We start from the raw sequence: 16,841 nt of genomic DNA, 5'->3' as shown, positions 1-16,841 counted from the left end.
CGAATGGACAGTTTGTTGCTGGTCATTCCCACATAGAAAGCTTCACAGTGTAGGCAGGTCAGTTGGTAAATCACGTGGGTGCTTTCACACATGGCTCTGCCTTTGATCGTGTACACCTTCCGGGTTACAGGACTGGAGTAGGTCGGTGGTGGGAGGGCGCATGGGACAGGTTTTACACCGGGGGCAGTTACAAGGGTAGGAGCCAGAGGGTAGTACATAAGACACATACAATATAACTTCTGCGCAATTTCAGTGCAGTAATGTGTTCATTGTAAATGTGTGTGTGTGTGTGTGTGTGTGTGTGTGTGTGTGTGTGTGTGTGTGTAAGTACAATCTAACTTCTGCACCATTTCAGTGCAGTAATGTGTTAATTGTAAATAAGTATTATAGTTGTTGTATTACATGTTTATTACCTTATAAATAAATAAAACACTTTTTTATTTTAAATTCAGTGCACTAGTATTTGTAAAATGACTTTCATACAATGTTCATTAAAAAATGACGATCATTCCACTTGGGACCTGTGGAATGGTACATTAGCTTATTTGTTTTAGTTGTAAATATTTGTCAAGTATTGTTGTTTTTCTGACATGTTCCACATCCTGGAGGACCTCCTCACTACGGATCAATTGGAATGAAAGTAAATCTAATCTAATAATGTCTAAGCCACTCAATGATATCTTCCTGTCATCACATCTCCATCAACCAACAGCCACAGATTGCTGCCCACCCTGTCCATCAGATCATTTATCTATATAGAGAATAAGAGTGGTCCTATTACACTTCCATGGGGCACTCTTAATGTAACCCTTGTCTCTGATGAACACTTGCTATTGAGGACAACATATTGGATTCTATTACATAAGACATCTTTGAGACACTCACATATCTGGGAACCTAGTTCCTATACTTAGACCTGCATGCAGTGGGGCACCGTGTCAAATGCTTTCTGGAAATCTATGAATATGAAATTTGTGAGTTGTCCTTCATCCATGGTTCTCACAATATCATTCAAAGGAAATATTATTGCATTTGAACTCAGAATATGTTCAAGAATTCTGCAGCAAACTGACATTAAAGATATTGGTCAGAAATTTTGTGGGACTGTTCTTGTAGCCTTCTCATATGCAGGAGTCACCTTTTTTCCAGTCACTTGGGACTTTGCGTTGGGTGAGAGATCCACGATAATGCAAGCTAAGTAAGGGCCAATTCTGTAGAGTACTCTTTGTAAAACTGAATTGGGATTCCATCTGAACCTGGCAACACATTTGTTTTCAACTCTTTCAGCTGCTTCTTTCAGCCAGGGCTGACTACTACTATATCCTCCATATGGGAGTCTGTGTAACAGTCACATGATGGAATGCTTGTACAATCCTCCTGCACAAATGATTTCTTAACTAAGTCATTTAAAACTTTAACTTTCCCTTTGCTTTCTTCAATTGCCTCACCAGACTGGTCAACGAATGATCGGATAGAACCCTTAGACACACTTAGTGATTACATGTGGGACCAGCGTTTTATCAGCTTCTTGTTAAGATATGACAGTGGAAGTTGTTATACAATTTGTGTAGTGACCTTTTTAGAGAAGCATGAATTTCTACTAACTTTTGCCTGTTGACTTTGGTGCATTCTTTTTTGACCCAAGTGTGCAACAGTCTCTGCCTCCTCAACATTTACTGAACTTTGTTACTAAACCACAATGAGTCATTTCCATTGTTAATCCACCTACTCAGCACATAGTTCTCGAGAGCACAGTGTACAATCAGTTTAAACTTTGACATAATTCTTCTACGTTCGTCATACCATCTAAGTGGGATGCTAACAACTGCCTGGTTGTTCCTTCTAGCAAAAATACTGTCCTAGCTTTCTTGATGGATTTATTAATTTTAGTAAACATTGTTGGTATGATGACATCATGATCACTAATCCTTGGCTGTAAACTAACACTATCAATAAGGTCAGTCTTTTTCGTAGCTACAAGGTCTAGAATACTTCCAATGGGTGTGAAATGTCAAATTAACTGCTACAGACAGTTTTCGGAAAATTTGTTTATAGCTATTTTACAAGACTGTCTGTCAGCACCACCTATAATATCTTTTTATTTATTTATTTATGTCTGTAGAACATTCTGTACAATGGTATTGGACAAGTTTACATCAAGTTTGAAAAATTACAGGTTTAAAAAATGCATAACTACATGCATATACGTAAAATCACTAGTTTCTTCTAAATAAGGCTCTAAAATACAAGCATAACACAATTTTAAAAAATGTTTATACACATACATAATAACGAAAGATTTTATCCTTTCTGAAAGTTTTTACATACACTGATGTCCAAAATTAAAGCAACAAACCACTATTTCCCCATCCTACATCTAATTCATGATATAATCATAAAAAACTGTCAACAGATGTCTATGTGATTGTGTTCTGCACAGAAGATAGCATTCCAGTCAACGGACAACCATGCCAATGATGAAGTCACGACACCAGTCAAATGGGGTAGTGACTGTCGGATACTCCCACATCCACAATCGCTGTATACACATTCACAGGCTGTGCAGTACGGCGCAGGGAAGACACCTGCCAGACTTTCTGTGGTGGAGGGCCATAGGAAGAATGGAAGGAGGACAGCTGCAAGCTGATGTGGTCTGACAGCTTAATGTGAATTGTTCTGTTGCTTCCAGAGAGACAGAGGACTGTTATTCGGCTGCAAGGGCATGATGGTACTGTCTTAGTACTGCACGGCAACTGGCACCTTACCTCACAGCATCCACTGGATGCATTTCACTGAGGCAAACAGTGTACAAAAGGCTTCAGCAGAGCGGCCTTTATTGCCGGAGACATGCTGTATGTGTACCTCTGACGCATCTTCACAGAAGGGAACATCTAGAGTAGAGTCGTCAATGTGCTACCTGGATGGTCAAACAGTGGGCCAATGTTCTTTTCAAAGATGAGTCCTGATTTGGTCTGGAGAGTGATTCTCGACGGATTCTCATCTGGAGAGCACGTGGAACATAATTTCGGGACCCAAACACTGTGGGGAAAAGACCTATATCGAGAAGGATCCCTAAAGGTTTGCACAAGGATTATGTTGACCACTCAAACAGGTCTTTGTGAAATTGTACAGGTGAATCAGCAAGGTTTAACTGGTGTCAGGTATGATGACGAGACCTTCATACCTCATGTGTGGTTGTTGATGCTGTGGGTGCAGACTCTGTACTGATAGACAATAACGCTCGACCTCATAGAGCATGAGTTGTCAATGTTTTCTTGGAAATGGAAGATATTTCACACATGGCATGGCCTGCTTGCTCTCCCTATTTGAATCCCATAGAGCTTGTCTGGGATGCGATAGGGAGATGGGTTGCATCGTGACAGCATCCACCAACCACTTTCCAGCACTTGTGAGTAGCTCTGCAGGAAGAATGGGTGCTATTGCCGCAATGTTAGGCTGATGACTCATTCACAGCATTCCCCGACATTAGCAGGCCTGTATTGTGCCAGAGGCGGTCACACCCCATACTGAGCACATTAACCAGTTGTCACAATGTGTGTGCAAATCTGTTAATTTGGAAAAAATGAAGAACATTTTTGTCTAACATTATGCATGTTGTAGCTGTTTACGTTATGTATTCTTTACATTGTTTCTGCTATACTATCACCTGTTTATACTGTTTCGTGGCAAAATGAATGCAACCTTGCAAAATTTCTGTTTGATGCTTTAGTTTTGGATATCAGTGTATTTGCACAGTTACATATAAAACATCACATTAATTTTTTGCTTCAAGCTATTCTTTTACACTGGACAAATTTTAATCAAGTGATATTCAGTTTATTTTTGAAAGCACACATTTTTTCTGTTATCTTTATATAGTTTGGCAAACTGTTGCATAGATGTCATCCTGCTTTTACACACTACTTGTCTGTTAATTAGAGTTCAATCCCTTTAGTATGATAACCATTTTTATTTCTTGTGTTACAGTTATGGATATCTCTGTTTGACAAGGCAGCATGGTTACTTTCTACATAAATAATCATTTCATACATGTATAGTGATGTTTTTCTTTAATACGTTTAGTTCCCTGAATTTTTTCTGCAGGAGTCTCTAGGAGATAATTTTGTTATGCATCCTACAGCCTCTTTTCTAGCTTTAGAACTCCTTGTATGTGCACCTTTGCACAGTTTCCCCAGACCAGGATTCTGTGTGAAATTTGTGAATGAAGTAGCCCATAGTACATTGTTAGCAGTGTTTGTGTGTTTACTGTTCTTGACATTTTTCTCATTAGAAATATATTTGAACTCACTTAATGACAAATATTATTTGTATGCTTCGCCCATGTCAGGTACTTATTCACTGTCATGCCCAGGAATTTACAAGCTTCTGTCTCTTTTAGATCCAAGTCTCCAAGCTTCGCAGTAATATTGTTCAAGTCAGGTACCTATTCACTGTCATACCCAGGAATTTATAAACTTCTGTCTCTTTTAGATTCAAGTCTCCAAAATTCACAGTAATATTGTTCAAGTCAGATGTTTGCATGTACTTGCATATATGTGGTTTTATTTATGTTTATAAAAAAAATATTTCCTCTGAAATAATAGTTTCCAATTTCCACATTTAAAGGAGCTTGCTTTCATAATCTGTCTGCTGAAATACTACTTATAACATACAACAAATGAATCCCCAGATGTCCCCATATATACTTGGCAGATTAAAGTCACCTCCAACTAGTATTGCATTCTCTGGGTATATCTACATTACTGAGTGTAGACTTTCTTCGAGTGATTTCTAAAAATTTCACGATGGCTAGTAAAAACATCCAATAATTAACTTGAGTTCACCCATGTCTGTCACTCACATTCATATAACTTCACAGTTACTCTCAATTTCGACTTTGATAGACACAATATTTTTGTTGACTGCAGTCCAGTGGAATCCTACAATTCTCCACTCCATAACACAGGTCCAAAAATCTGCAGCCACAACCATCACAGAACTGATGAAACCTTTGATTGAGACCCTCCACTCAGCTTCAAAACAACAGACCCCAATCAACTCTGCAATCAATGCTGCAAACTATAAGCTCTGCTTGTACTCCACAAGCAAAGCCAGCATTCCTCATCACTTCTGCTAGTCACACATGTGAACTGAGGATGGCCTCACAACCCAAGTGATGGACATCATTTGTGCTGATATGAGCTACAACTTGCCAATGACTGCACCTTGCATGTTAAACAGCTACAGACAGGGCCTCCTCCAATATCTCATATGAGGCACCCTGATACAGATACTGAGCGTACACTGAATTTCTTTCCTGACCTGGATGCTGTTTCCCTAAGTGGTTCTGTAACACTGGAACTCCCAATAATTAGCACATCCCCCCCCATGTGCCTGCTTGGACCCTGTTGAGGGAGTGGCCACCTGTCCACCCCCAGGCTGGGTGGGCAAGGCCAGACAGCCAGCCTCCATGTTGATTCTGTGCCTTGAGCAATGTGAATGTGTCACAGCCCTTTGGTGAGGATGGACCCTGCAGCAGGTGTGCTGTGAGGTGCCTCAGCAGCACATCTTGTGTGCAAATCAAACAAAACCTGAGGTATAACATGTGACATGCCAACATGTCAGATTCTCTCTCACTGCTACACACAGAGGCAGCAGCCTGAAGATGGCTGACTACAATCAAAATCATCCCCAACTGCTCACAAACTGTGGTCATTTCCTCCTACATCTGCATACAACATACAGATCCTATCCATCCTAGTACTATTAACTTAGTAATTAACTATAAAAGCATACAGAAGAAGCTAACTATGTAACTTGCTATTCTCCTGGTATGTCACCAATGGAGACTGATACATTGCTGAGCTGTGTAGCTGGTTGTTCAAAATAAATAACAGGTGCACTACAGCCTGCATGAATCTACACTTTTTAGTTACAAAAACAGAGTACTACACTTCCTAAGTATAAATACATGCAAGAAATTAAGAATTAAACTGTGAAAATGCTTAGAACCAGCTAAATATGTACCTGTCATTCAACAACATCTTTGCCTCTGCTCTTCTGCCTCGACTGACATCTCTGCCCAAACTCTTTGTCTTTAAATATGTCTGCTTGTGTCTGAATATGTGTGGATGGATATGTGTGTGTGTGCGAGTGTATACCCGTCCTTTTTTCCCCCTAAGGTAAGTCTTTCCGCTCCCGGGATTGGAATGACTCCTTACCCTCTCCCTTAAAACCCACATCCTTTCGTCTTTCCCTCTCCTTCCCTCTTTCCTGATGAGGCAACAGTTTGTTGCGAAAGCTTGAATTTTGTGTGTATGTTTGTGGTTGTTTGTGTGTCTGTCGACCTGCCAGCACTTTCATTTGGTAAGTCACATCATCTTTGTTTTTAGATATATATTTCCTACGTGGAATGTTTCCCTCTATTATAAATATGTACCTTGCTACTCTCCTTGTCTGTCACAGATTGAAAGTCAACAAGTCCGTGCTTTCAGTTACAATACTTCTAGAATTTGTTTCATCACTTCAAATGACACTGTACTCCTTTATTACAAATATGTGATTATAAGAAATTGCTGAATGCTAGAATGGGATTCGTATCACATGGACTAAGAACATTTTGCCACTTGACACAGTATTTATTTACTTAGGTGAAGCTTTTTCATTTTTGGCCATGACACTAACATTTCATATATGTAAACAAACAATTCAGGACCTATGCTGACGAACAAATTTAAGCAATATGAGAGCAGATCCATCTAGCAGCAGTTGCTGAAACTCATAGGTGATGGCAGAGGAAACAAATTCATGCAAGAAAGTTAAATGTAATTTAACTTTTGTCACTTATGCTTAAGTTAGTGTGGTGGTGTGCAAGCAGAGTGTTTCCACATGTAATCTGGCTTACCCAAGTGGTGGTGTGGGCACGCATGTGTAAGTAATTCACACCTTTGGATCATGGATTTAGTTTCATGCCTGTGACACAATCTGTCAATGAGACTCTCTGCTTTCTGTTACAAAGGTAAAACTACATCCAAGTAAGAGGGATGACACTGATGCCATAACACGGCAGTTATGCTATGTATAATTTTGTAATTCACACAATTAAAGCCTTTTGAAAGATTAAACAAAATAAAATATGTGGGGTCTGACAAGGATCGGTACTAGACCTCTGTTGTTCTCCTTGGGCCCAATTTGCTGACAAGTTGAAATGGGGTCAACACACAGATAAATTTGTTGATGTGAAGTGAAAAGTACTCTCTATCTTTTTTTGTTTTTCTTCCTTGTTGTCTTGTGAAATTATCTTCTGGGCCAAAAACCTAAAGTGAGTAAAGTATTTATTCAGCAGAAGTGAACGCTGAGAATATTATATAAAATAGATAACAACAGGCCTACATCTAGTAGAAGCCTTTTTCAGGAATTTGGAATTATTACACTCACTTCTCAACAGATTGCCTCCATAATGGTGTCTACTGCTGACAATAAAAAACACTTTCAGTGGAGCAGTAATTTGTATGACCACAAGATACAAAAATAATGTTCATGTAGACATTGCTTTCTCATCTAATGTTAAGAATGTAGTTATGCAGCCTGGTGGGGAGGTATACAATTTCCCATCTAATATAAAGCAAGAAATTGGAAATCTCTACCAACTCAAAATTAAAAACAGACCTCATTAGCCACTCTTTCGACAAATCAGTAGAATATCTAGGTTCAAAGAGTAACAGAAATTATACAAAAACTCTAAAGATGAGCAATACTCTTCCATTATCTAGGAGATGAAATGCAAAAACACATGAATATACTGCTAAATTACTCTCATGTGGAAGCAACATATTTTCTGTCTGCTTAATAAAATAACTGATCAGTATTCACACTGATTAGCCTATTAGTTGGTTCAAAGTATAACTTCTATCCAACAAAAATAAACTTCTAAGCACTAGATATTTGCAGAAACAAAAGGTGATGAAGCTGTCACTTTTGTAAGCAGAGGTACCTTCATCCATAAAAGAGGATTTTTTAGGATTTAAGGACATCATATGATCTAGGAATTAAGCTGATGATAAATATAGGATTCCATGTCATAGTAGCATAACAGGTCAGGTTGAAATGCTGTTGATTTTCCTTTCATTCTGTTCCACTTTGCCTGCCTTGAGGTGTATCCCTATGATAAATGCCTGTTAAATCCATCGATGATCCCAAGTGTTCCCCCCCTAGCTTCCTTCCTACAAGACGAAGACTGCTAATCACCTGCTGGATGATTTCCAGTGGAAAATTGTTAGTATAGACTGCAAAAATTCAATGGAAGTCTGCTAGACAGTCGTATCTGGATGTTGACGGTGAAATGAAATGAAAATGAAATGATTGTATGACACTGATGGCCGAAGTCCCACTTAGGGAAGTTCAGCTGCTGAGTTGCAATCTTTTCTGTTGACCGCACATCTGGCGACTTGCTTGTCAATGATGATGAGAATAACACAACACCCAGTTGCCGAGTGAAGAAAACCTCTGACCCAGCAGGGAATCGAATCCAGGGTCACTGCATGGCAGGCAGATGTGCTGACCATTCAGTTAAGGAAGCAGACTGATTATTAAGCACTCAACAGTGCCAAAACAAAGCAAAAAATGAAAATAAAACTAAAAATTGAAATAAATATAATGAAAGAGATGGTGTATGTAGTTCAAACAAAAAGGAAAATGGGAAGCTGCAAATGAGAAACAGAAACTTGGGACACATCCAGTTAGAAGCCCGAAACAAATAAAAAAACCAGAAACAGACATCAATTTATTCCATAATTTCCTTACCTGCCAACTAGGATCAGCATTTCGGTAGTAAAGGAAGTTCTCACGAATCCAGCTGTATATAGCAGAAAGCGTCATTTTGTTGCTATTGGCACCCATGGCCATACATATCAGAGTAGCATAGGAGTAAGGAGGTTTACGGTCTCCACAGTTGCGATAATCTTCTATGTTTGCAACAGGTACTGTAGCTGGAATGAATTTCAAGAAATATAATTTATTATTTTCATATTTAAGTGCTACCAAGTCTCCTAAAAATGATTAGCAATTTGTAAAATGATACAGCAAGCAAACAGTGACTGTTATTAAAGCCATCACAGCAAACAACCAATGTGTTAGCTCTGAAACCTATTTTAAGGTGCCTCCCTGTAGTAATAACCAATATTACTAATAAATAATACTTTAGTTGCAGAGCCTGGTAGTCACTGAATTGTGTCCTTCAATCATGATGTAATTACGATCTCAACTATTTGATAATATTATTAATCCTCTGGTTTCATATTTACATCTGACAGGGTTGTAGGACATCCACTTACTGATTGACTATATGAATCTCTTCAGCAACTGTCACTCTTTGTTTACTATTTCAAATTTAAAATCACATTAAGGTACAAAGTAGCACTTTGATGTGCACAGTATCTCACATAAATGGAATACAGAAACTGAACATGTGAATATGAACAGTTAAAAATGTCATCATCCTCACCAACAGGAAATGAAATCAATGGTAGAGTCAACACAAAACAATTACAAACAGATTATTTCTCTCAAAGCTCAGAAAGAAAGGGAAAAGAAGGTCAAGGAAAGTAAGTTGTAAAAAATCTTGCATGAAATGAGATACATAGCAGGAAGGGATGACTGAGAGAAAACGTGAGAAACATTCAATTTCCAACCCATATCACCTACACTTATTTTAGCTTTTCAGGGGATTGAAATTATAATTTCTAAGGGTACCTCTTAGTCATAAAGTAATATTCATTTCTGGAATAAATCTTTCACAACTGTCATACGTTGTGCCTAGAGATCTCTGCCCAGTAATACCATGGTCCGTGAAAGTCCAGTTGCTGAGTTTGAGTCTCAGTCTGGCATACAGTTTTAATCTGCCACTATGTTTCATAACTTCTATTTCTCTCAATACAGCAAAGCCTTCCATCTGTTGTTCTTCACAGCTGTGTAATGTATTTATAATCTCAATGCAGAACACTAATAATTATTAAAAGAATCTGTTGGTTCATTATTGATAGCTGGAACATATACCATCAGCATAACACTTTACTGATAGCCTCTTCAAAAATGTTGCTACACTGGGACCATTTTTCTCTGAATGATACAAATATGTTGTAACTGATTATGTACATACAAGAGGTCTTTATGTTCAATGAAAACTTTAGAGCAAATTTTGATTATTTCCACTGTGAGATGCAAATTTTCATCAATGCTCAGACCCAGAATTGCACTGCCAAATGTAAAAAGATAAATAAAACAAATGTCACAAGTCAGTGGTTTCATCTCGCAGTTGATGAGAGCATAATATGACTAATAACCATGCTTTTTTTTTAAACGTCTGATTCAGAATTTTTTCCCTTCCCAAAATCAAAAAGTATGTTGTTGTTAACCCTCACACTTCAATAAATGCAGACAGAAAGAAGAATCTGAATAAAACAAACAGTAGCGCGGCCTTCAGAAAAAAAAGTATATATTCAAATCTCAGAGTCAAATGTCATGCAGTTACTTATGTTATTATTATGAAATTTTAAAGGGCAAATAATCAGAGATAAAGAAAAAAAAATTATACAATCATTAGCGTTGATATCTTGAAGACAAAATGCTGAACAAAAATGGTAAAAAGCTTCTTAATTACTGAAAATCTTGTAGTTTAAAGCAGGGCTTGAATTTAATTAATGGTGATCACTTCTAGTGAAACTGAAACTTCATTGTGCTTAGGGTTTGCCCCTCTCACAGGTGAAGTCTCATCTCCTCAACATAAAGGACATGAAAACATAAACAAAAAGGTATCACAAGAGTGTATTAAGAATCAGGAAACATAAAATATGGTATTGTGCAAAGTCTAATCCTCATTCCATTTCAATACTTGATTGACTTGAATGATCTTTCAAGTACATAAAACGATCATTCTAAAACTATAATGTTTATTTATAACACAGCCATATTGACCAGTGATACCACATGCAGTCAAGACAAAAGTTTAACAAGCCCACAACAGGTTCACAGTGAACGGCTCACGTTTGTTATTCATTCATCTTCATGTTCTATAGATAACAGCACAATGGGTTATGCAACAAATCAAACCATACATTAACAAAGTGAAGCAGTTGTTGTAAACTGAATGAATAATGAAATTTTCTGGAAGATCAAAATTGTTGACCAGACAAGGACTCAAATTTGGGACCTCAACTTTTGCCTTTAGCTAATAATGTTCTTTTTGACTGAGCAGTCTAGGCATAGCTCATGATTCACCTCTACAGCTGTCAGTACCTCTCTTCTACTTTCCAAACTTCACAGAAGCCCTCCTGCATACTTCTGCTGGACTGTCACTTCAGGTAAAAAGTATTTCAGGGAGATGTGGCTTATCCCCAGCCAAGAGGCTGTTCTCAGAATGAATACTTCACTCTGCTTCTGTGTGCTCACTGTTTTGAAACTGGGTGGCTGTTCTGAAAACTATGTGCCAGCCAATGGCAATACCAGCACAGATATTCAGGCATGGCTCATGGTATGCAGGAGAGCCTCTGCAAAGCTTGGAAAACAGCTTGAAAAATATGCGTACTAGCTTGGAAAATATGAGTAATAAGTTTTGGTCTTCCATAAAATCAGTAAATACTTAATCACTCAGTGATCATACAGGCACTGAAAAGGAAGATAAAAGAGGGAATACTGAAATACTGAATTTGGTAATAAAAAATGGTTTCACCATAGAAGATCATAATACAGTCCCTCCATTTACTCAATGGCAGACATTGAGATAACAGTCATGGAATGGAAAAGCAACAACAATTGCTTAGTAGTGGAAAAGCATCAGTGCCAGATGAGATACCTGTAAAATTCTACAAAGATTATGTGAAAGGACTTGGACCCCTTCTAGTAGCAACTTATCATAGTTTTCTGGAGCAACAGAGGGTACCCAGCTCCTGGAATAAAGTGCAGGTCATTTCCATTTTCAGGAAAGGTCACAGGACAGATACAAATAATTACAGGGCTATATCATTGACATCAATCTGTTGTAGAATTATATGACATGTCTTATGCTAAAGAACTATGGCATTTTTGGAGAACAAAAATCTCCTCAATAAAAATCAACATGGACTCTGCATACAGAGATCTTGTGGAACTTGGCTTGTTCTGTTCCTCTGTGAGATTCAGAGCACAATAGCCGAAGGTGCTCATACTGATGGCATGTTTCTTGACTTAAAGCATCCATTTGACACTGCCCCATGTTGCCGTTTAGTGGAATAAATAAATATGAGCTTACTGAGTGTTGGACCAGATCTGTGACTAGATTCAAGACTTTGTTGCAGATAGAACTCAACATGTCACTCTTAAAGGAACAAAATCAACAGGAACAAAATCATCTGATGTAAAGGCAATTTCTGGAGTACCCCAAGAAAGTGTGGTAGGACTGTTGCTGTTTACAATGTATATAAATGATATAGTAGAAAGTTTTGGAAGCTCTTTACAACTGTTTACAGATAATGTAGTTGTCTATAAGAAAGTAGCAATGCTATGTATAAAAGAGCGAAGTTACCCACAGAGGGTTGATGAATGCTGCAGGCACTGGCAATTGACCAAGAATGTAAATAAATGTAAGATATTGCGAAAACACACTGCAGGCACTGGCACTTGACCATGAATGTAAATAAATGTAACATTTTGTGCAAACACACAAAACAAAATCCACTACTTCACAACTATACTACTGATGACAAATTGATGTAAACATTTCTTCTGCCAAATTTCTAGGATTAACTATTCAGAGTGACCATAAGTGGAATGACCACATACATCTACATCTACATGGATACTCTGTAAATCACATTTAAGTGCCTGGCAGAGGGTTCACCGAACCACCTTCACAATTCTCCATTATTCCAATCTCGCATAGAGTGCGGAAAGAAGGAACACCTATATCTTTCTGTACGAGCTCTGATTTCCCTTATTTTATCATGGTGATCATTTCTCCCTCTGTAGGTCGGTGTCAACAAAATATTTTCGCATTCGGAGGAGAAAGTTTGTGATTGGAATTTCGTGAGAAGATTCCATCGCAACGAAAAATGCCTTTCTTTTAATGATGTCCATCCCAAATCCTGTATCATTTCTGTGACACTCTCCCCCATATTTCGTGATAATACAAAACGTGCTTCCCTTCTTTGAACTTTTTTGATGTACTCTGTCAGTCCTATCTGGTAAGGATCACACACCATGCAGCAGCATTCTAAAAGAGGACGCACAAATTTAGTGTAGGCAGTCTCCTTAGTAGATCTGTTACATTTTCTAAGTGTCCTGCCAATAAAACACAGTCTTTGGTTACCCTTCCCCACAACATTTTTTGTGTGTTCCTTCCAATTTAAGTTGTTTGTAATTGTAAGACCTAGGTCTTTAGTTGAATTTACAGCTTTTAGATTAAACTGATTTATCTTGTAACCAAAGTTTAACAAATTCCTTTTAGCACTCTTGTGGATGACCTCACACTTTTCATTGTTTAGGGTCAACTGCCACTTTTCGCACCATTCAGATATCTTTTCTAAATTGTTTTGCAGTTTTCTTTGATCTTATGATAATTTTATTAGTCGATAAATGACAGCGTCATCTGCAAACAATCTAAGACAGCTGCTCAGATTGCCTCCCAAATTGTTTATAGAGATAAGGAACAGCAAAGGGCCTATAAAACGACCTTGGGGTACGCCAGAAATCACTTCTGTTTTACTCGATGACTTTCCATCAATTACTACGAGCTGTACCCTCTCTGACAAGAAATCACTAATCCAGTCACATAACTGAGACGATATTCCACAAGCACACAATTTCACTACAAGCCGCTTGTACGGTACAGTGTCAAAAGGCTTCTGGAAATCCAGAAATACGGAATCAATCTGAAATCCCTTGTCAGTAGCACTCAACACTTCATGTGATTAAAGAGCTTGTTGTGTTTCAGAGGAACAATGTTTTCTAAACCCGTGTTGACTGTGCGTCAATAGACAGTTTTCTTCGAGGTAATTCATAATAAATAAAACAAAAAGGAAAAGCAGATGCCAGACTTACGTTCATAGGCAGAATCTTAAGGAAATGTAACTCATCCATGAAAGAAGCGGCTTACAAGGCACTTGTTCAACAGATTCTCAAGTACCATTTATCAATCTGGGACCCTTACGAGGTAAGACTGTCAGAAGTGATAAAGTAGATCGAATGAAGAGTGGCACATTTCATTAAGGGATCATTTAGTCAGTGCAAGAGTATTACAGAAATGCTCAACAAACTCCAGTGGCAGACACTACAAGAAAGTTGTTGTACATCATGGAGAGATTTACTTTTGAAATTTTGAGAGAACTTTCCAGGAAGAATCAAACAACATATTACTCCCATCTCACAAAATAACCATGATGAGAAAATTTGAGAAATTAGAGCTAATACAGAAAATTACCGACAACCATTCTTCCCATGTGCCATTCATGAGTGGAACAGGAAAGGGGGGGATCAGTTAGTGGTACCAGAAGTACCCTACACTATACATTGTAAGGTGCTTGCAGAATGTTGATAAATATGTAGATGCCACGTGAATGAAAGATGTAGTTTCAAGAACTGTTCTATTAACCCAACAAAAACATCCTATTCCAGGTCTCTCAAGGGCACTCTCTACCCCATCAGGTGCAGGACCACATGTGAGAGCACTCGTCATCTGTTGCATCTTTTTTACATCCTTTTATGTGAGCATGACCACCTACCAGGTGCCTATATGTCCATTGTCATACTCGGCCAGGAGCAAATTTGACTACTCAATGGCAGAGCATCCCACTAAGCACAATATATTCAGCTTTAATGGCTACTTCACAATCCGTTTCATTTGGATCCTTTAACTCAATACCAGCTACTGTAAATTGTATAGATGCAAACTATCCTTACAACAGGCACTTCAGCCCCACAATCCCTCCATCCTCAAACAACATTAGCTGCTGTTCAACAGCCTCCTTCACCCCTAATGACATACTTTCACCTCCCCTACTCTTCCACATCACATTAGTCCAATCCTTCAATTTTTAATCTTCATCCACCCGGTTCTTTCCATGTCCCCCACCTTTCTCTGGTCTATACTGCTTTTCCCTAAATCACATCTCCTATACCATCAGTTACCACGTGAAACTTACTCTGCCCACACCAGGGAAAGCTCACTGGTGCTAGAGGTGCCTTCCCCTACTGCCTCTTCTTCCCTCAGCCGTCATTCTTGTTACTTTCCCTTCCCATACCCCTACCAATTTGTTTCTCTCATCTCTCCAACATAATCCCTCATCCCAGTTGGGTTTCAGCACTAGGACAATGCAGCTGTATACCTGTGTGTGTGTGTGTGTGTGTGTGTGTGTGTGTGTGTGTGTGTATACAATGTTTTTTATATGTTGGCAAACACCCATACTGAGCATGAGAGAGTAAACTGAGCTGACTACAAACTGTTTCTGAATGTCAGTCTCTACATCACTATCGCCACCTCTTTTCTTCTTTATTTTTCATCTCATAACTGCTTTTATGCAGTGTGCAGAAAATCTGACTACCTGAAAAGACTTCCAATACACAATTCATCCGCTTTTTTCGCTCTCTTGGAATCTGTATGTATGTAATTCCATAGTTACTATGTTTTACACATTAATAATTAGTTGATTACACACTAATAATTAGTTACTTATACTAGATCACAAGAGAAGTTTGGTAATGTGGAACTCACAGTGAGAATTTCGCTGTAGTGGCTGTTGCTGAGTGTGAACGGGCAGTGGAGATGGTCCAGGTGAGGACGGTGGTGTTGGCAAAGATGAGATACTCATGATATTGAGATTGTGTAGCCAGTTGAGGCTGGTAAGATCGACATCACTCCCAGCATGGCCTCCTTCCGTAAATTCCGAGCTCATTGTGCCAAAATTGTTACATTACTGCAAATATAAAAAGAAATGTTTTCATGAGTGATCCACTGCAGTTTTAAAGTGGCAACTTGTAAAATCTAAAAAGACTTCACAGTGTTATCTTTAATTGTCCAGTTTAAATAGTCACTAAATACTTCTCTAATAGTAATAGTAGTGACTCATACTTAGTTGAAAGTGCATGCTCCTCCCCCCCTCCCCCTCCCCTGACGATCACGCGCGCAGCACGCTCACACACACACACACACACACACACACACACACACACACACACACACACACACACAATTGTCATACATAATTCCTCCCTTGTCAGTATAGGTGATTACTGTTTATAACTCTTGCTATACAAGCTTCACTCTACTAGCTGCTATCATGTGCATGCAGGTGAAGCAGCAGAGATTACTTTATAATTGTGACATTGAAATCACATAAGCACACAACAAAGACTTCAGTGCATATTACTTCTCATTTCAACACTTTATTTATTAACAGGATAAAGAGTGTAGAGCAATATTTTCTTTGCTGTGAGGTATGATAAAGATAACTTTATAACACTTACACTATGGATCAAAAGTATCCGGACACCTGGCCCAAACTACTTACAAGTTCGTGGAGCCCTCCATCGGTAATGCTGGAATTCAATATGGTGTTGGCTCACCCTTAGCCTTGATGACAGCTTCCACTCTCACAGGCATACATTCAGTCAGGTGCTGGAAGGTTTCTTGGGAAATGGAAGCCTATTCTTCACAGAGTGCTGCACGGAGGAGAGGTATCGATGTCGGTTGGTGAGGCCTGGCACAAAGTCGGCGTTCCAAAACATCCCAAAGGTGTTCTATAGGATTCAGGTCAGGACTCTGTGCAGGCCAGTCCATTACAGGGATGTTATTGTCGTATAACTACTCAGCCACA

At 38.6% G+C, this 16,841-nt stretch overlaps 1 protein-coding gene across 1 annotated transcript in view; it reads right to left on the bottom strand.

Annotated features, from left to right (window-relative positions):
• LOC124775573 (forkhead box protein J1.2-like) overlaps nt 1-15,920 on the bottom strand; it is a 69,585-nt gene extending 53,665 nt beyond the window's left edge. The window contains exons 1-2 of the mRNA XM_047250403.1: nt 15,740-15,920; nt 8,803-8,960 (exon numbers count right to left, since the gene is read on the bottom strand). Of these exons, the coding sequence (XP_047106359.1) occupies nt 8,803-8,960; nt 15,740-15,920 (339 nt within the window). The remainder of the gene's footprint in view (nt 1-8,802; nt 8,961-15,739) is intronic.
• Between the last annotated feature and the right edge of the window lie 921 nt (nt 15,921-16,841).

This window comes from Schistocerca piceifrons, chromosome 2, assembly GCF_021461385.2.
Source record: "Schistocerca piceifrons isolate TAMUIC-IGC-003096 chromosome 2, iqSchPice1.1, whole genome shotgun sequence".
NCBI lineage: Eukaryota > Metazoa > Arthropoda > Insecta > Orthoptera > Acrididae > Schistocerca > Schistocerca piceifrons.
Note: the sequence above shows the minus strand (reverse complement) of the source record. Positions and strands in the feature narration are given on the sequence as shown.